Source organism: Propithecus coquereli, unplaced genomic scaffold (assembly GCF_000956105.1).
Source record: "Propithecus coquereli isolate 6110/MARCELLA unplaced genomic scaffold, Pcoq_1.0 Scaffold133, whole genome shotgun sequence".
In the NCBI taxonomy this organism is placed as follows: domain Eukaryota; kingdom Metazoa; phylum Chordata; class Mammalia; order Primates; family Indriidae; genus Propithecus; species Propithecus coquereli.
In genome coordinates, this window is record NW_012137525.1 from 2,964,820 (window position 1) to 2,969,458 (window position 4,639).

A 4,639-nucleotide genomic window follows, 5' to 3' on the forward strand; every position below is an offset into this window, starting at 1 on the left:
GAGCCACTGTGCCCGGCCTAAAATATTTTTTTACATTTATAACTATAATTAATGTAAATGACTCTGTAAGCGCGATCATATAATTGCTGATCTCCAGCATGTCTTTTTTATCCCTTTATAGTAAAACTGTTTCTCCTTTCGACTCATCCCATATTATATCTTCTTTTCATGTCTTGTTCCATATTCATATTAACTTATATAGGCACATACAAGTTCAGCTTTATAAAAATCAGTATTTTCAAAAAAATATTTTGTACATATTTTTACATATTTTGATTTTCTCATTTGTTAATACCTTGTAGAAATCTTTCCTAATTATCTGTTTTAAGAATTAATCCATTCTTTTGTGGCTGCATAATATTCTATGTAAGGACTTAATACAATTTATTCAATCATTCTTTTTATGGATAGGCATTTATTTTATTTTCACGGTGTATGCTTTGCTGCTATAAAGAATACTGTCATTAACATCCTGATATTTCTATTTCTGTGGAATAGATGCTCAGAAGTAGGATTGCTAGGTGAAAAGCTATCATAATTTTTATTTTATTGTATGTCATGAGATTACTTATCAAAATGGTTGTGACACTTCACATATTTACCAGCAATGTAAAAATATACCCTTTACCCACATCCCTGCCAGGAATAGAATTTGTTTGCCTTCTACAAATTTTACTGGTTTGAGAGATGAAAAACAATATTTCATTTTTACTTAAATTAACTTTTTCCTGACTATAAATGAATATGAGAATTTAAAATATTTCTTGACCATTTAGATTTATACTTTTTTGATTGACTTGTCCATGAATATCCTTTTCTCTTTATTTTGTTTCCTATTATAGCTTTTTCTTTTCAATTTATAAGGGCTTTTTATGTATTATAGATGATAACCATTGCTATCTGTCTTACAAATATTTCTTCTATATTTATCATTTAGTGTCTATTGATTTTATTTATGATATCTTTTGCTATGACTGTTTTAGATTTTTTTATTTATATATTTAATATTTTTCTTATTTTTTGACTGTTTTCTAAAGTAATGTGAAACAATAGTGAATTAGAAATGCAGAAGCTGACCCCAGCTGTTACTTAAGAATAGGAATGATGCAACCACATTTTTCTCTAATCAAACGAACTTTAATATGTCTCATTTCTTTTCCATAGGGACCTGGTATAAATCTCTACTAGTATATAAGTCAAAATAACAAATTCCTTTAAACAAAAAGCTTATTTTAAGTACTGTTTAGCATTTTAAAAGGTCATCTTTTATTTAATAGAATAGGAAACAGTTTACTAGTATAGTTTATGAAGAGGTATATATTAAGAGTTAATAAAAAGATGAAATTTTAAAATTGTTTTTATTGAACTCCTGCTAACTAAGGCCACAAATACATTTTCTAACATTCATTTTTCCATATTCCTATACTATACATTTTCTGGGTTTATTATTTTTTTTATTTTGAATTGTTTATTTACTGCAGATGTATTATATACATAGTGCTCATGCATAAACCCAAATAACTGGTTCATTTAATGTTGACATTTTGGCAATACTTTTCTTTCTCTGAATAAATGAAGCATAGCTACAGCTGAAGTCGTTTGCTTTATTAATTATGAGTAATATTTGTATGCTTATTTTTAGCTAACCTTGCATATTTTTCTGCCTCCTTTCTTTTGTAGAATACCCTAAATATTACGAACAATAACTATTATTCTGTCGAAGTTGAAAATATCACTGCTCAAGTTCAGTTTTCAAAAACAGTTATTGGAAAGGCACGCTTAAACAACATAACCAATATTGGTCCACTTGATATGAAACAAGTAAGTCTCAGTCATGAAATACTTGGGAGGAGTAAATGAGTCTCAACTTCGTATATCATGTAACTTGAGGGGGTGGAATATTTCCTCAAAAACTTAATTTTGAAATGTGTCCCATATATATAGGATGGAATTGTGGAATCAAGCTTCTAAAGGGAGAGTTTTCTAACTCTTTGAAGTTATGAGGTATATCTGAAATATTTGATGTTTTGGTCCTATTCTCTCTTGTTTGTCTTTTTTTTTTTTTTTTGCCTTTCAGATTGACTACACAGTACCTACTGTTATAGCAGAAGAAATGAGTTACATGTTGTAAGTTCTAATTCTTAAAACTTTTTATTATTAAACAATAAAATATATAGAATAAAGTATAAAGAATATTTTTCCTTTTTTTAGTTTCTATAGTCTTATCAGTCAAAAAGACTATGGAATATTCCTTCTGGCCTCTGATCATCTCTGTTCTTCTTTTCTCTTTTTCAACATATATAATATTTATGTACATATACCTATACACATAAAATTTATTTTTTTATTTTTCAGAATTAGGATCATATACACCATATCACTTTTTACTTTTGGTTACTATATTATAAGAGGCATATTTTTATATATTCTTATATTTGCTGATATTTTAGTGTAGGAAAACTAGAAGTGCTAATAATGTATACTACTGTATTGGTTTAAAATTCTGAAGTTTTTAACTCAGGTCTAAATGATTATTAACTCTCAATAAATAAAATAATAGAACTTCTTGATAACTAGCAAACTGTTTACCAAAATTTCAGAAAGTGAGCAAAATGTATAAGTAATCTGTAGCCCACGTTAGAGCAACCCTACAACTACAGTGGTATGAATGCATATATATTTTTAGAATAGTCATGAATATATCAGTCATTATTTGAAATACAGTAAATGCTCAACCAATAAATACTTGTTTATTATATATTTTAATAGTGTCTATTAGCTTTAATATCAGAAGAATTTTAAATTAGTCACTTATAACTTATATTTATTTACATTTTAATTTCTTTAACAGTGATTTCTGTACACTGCTATCCATCAAAGTACATAACATAGTGCTCATGATGCAGTAAGTATGAATTTTTTCTGAAAGACCTATTCTTATTAAGAATTTTAGATTTATAACAATTATAGCATACATGACATCTTTACAAATACCATATCTCAATTGGGTTTTAAGCCTTACAAGAGTGCTATAAGGTCAAGTAAGTATTATCCCACTTTACAAATTAGGAAATGGTTTCCTAGAGAAGTAGTGGAGGATTACCTGACTGCTAAGTAGTGAGTGTAGACATGACAAGAGCTCAGGAAAATGCCAAGGATTGAGATAGAGAGGACTGAGCACAACATTCAGTTCCTTATTGGTGTGTAAATTGGGTATTATCTAAGCCAATAAAACATTGTTGATTATAGATTTGGTATTTGGGCCATTAGCTGACATTGGATTAACCATTTTCTATAATGAGAGAACTGTATATTTAATTTTAACATATAATGAACTTTTATATTTTTAACTAAAGATAGGTATTTTTAAAAATTACGTTTATTGCATATAATTATCTGGATAGAGCTTGTTCAGCTAGCATTTTTGTTGTCTGTTGGGGAAACATTCCCTTAGAGGACTGTATCTACAATATTAAGTTATCATTAATCAAATACTTTCTCCCAGGAGAGAATTTTCATATGTAAAAGTAGTCTCACTGTAGAAAATCTTTTAATATAGTTATTAAGTATTTCTCCCCACTTATTTTATCTTTAGGGTTACTGTGACAACAACATACTTTGGCCACTCTGAACAGATATCCCAGGAGAGGTACCAGTATGTCGACTGTGGAAGGAACACAACTTACCAGTTGGGGCAGTCTGAATATCTAAATGTACTTCAGCCACAACAGTAAAAACTGAAAGAGTTACATCTAGAGAAGAATAAATATCTATTGATATTTTCCATACTCGTAAAGAGGAGTTATTTCCTAATAGGAGATCTTAAATTGAACAAACCTAAAGTTTACACTTCTATTTTAAGAGTACAGTTAAAAGTACGTGGACTTATAATTATTGCAAATCTCCACTCTGTGTTAATGATATATTTGTACCAGGATCTTTTACTTGAGTCTAAATTTACTGATTGATTTTCTTCTACCCCCTCTCTCCAAAGGGGAAAAACTGAGACTTCTCCTATAGTAAAATAAACAATTACTTGAAAATCATAGTTCTAATCATTACTGAAAACATAATTTTAGTGATGAACATAATTTAAGAAACTTAATTTCTGAGTGTTTTTATAGAGAATTACTGAAATCCCTATTAGTCATGGAAGACTTTTAAAGAATAACCTTTTTTTCCTGTTTTATAAATTCCCATTGTTACATAGTAGTATTTCAACTACATGATATTTTAGCTTTTAGCTAAATGTTTTTAGCTTTTCATTTATTGAAATTCTACTCATTTGCATGTTTTTGTCAGTCTTATTTCAACTAGTGGTTGTATAACCCTTATAACCAAAATCATCTTTGAAAAATCACATAGCTAAAATTTTTAAATGCCCTTAAATAATGTGTTTCACGTCTTTCCATATTAGTTATACTTTTGTGAAATTTTTGTGTGATCTTCAAACAGTCACCTAATGTACAATATTGTAAATAAATAAACTGTGCATGGCTTTTATACAGCTTTAATAAATGTCAAATAAAGTGGTACTGATTCAAAATTAAAACAAGTTGCTCATAAAAATAAATAAAATAGAAAAATGAAATTCAGAAACCTGTAGAATGGGAATAGGTTCCAATTACATGTTGGATCT

At 28.3% G+C, this 4,639-nt stretch overlaps 1 protein-coding gene across 1 annotated transcript in view; it reads left to right on the forward strand.

Annotated features, from left to right (window-relative positions):
• Positions 1–4,167, forward strand: part of TMEM106B (transmembrane protein 106B) — a 32,557-nt gene extending 28,390 nt beyond the window's left edge. Inside the window, exons 4-7 of the mRNA XM_012638738.1 lie at positions 1,681–1,821; positions 2,078–2,127; positions 2,852–2,905; positions 3,596–4,167. Of these exons, the coding sequence (XP_012494192.1) occupies positions 1,681–1,821; positions 2,078–2,127; positions 2,852–2,905; positions 3,596–3,734 (384 nt within the window). The 3' untranslated portion in view covers positions 3,735–4,167. The remainder of the gene's footprint in view (positions 1–1,680; positions 1,822–2,077; positions 2,128–2,851; positions 2,906–3,595) is intronic.
• The last annotated feature ends 472 nt before the right edge of the window (positions 4,168–4,639 follow it).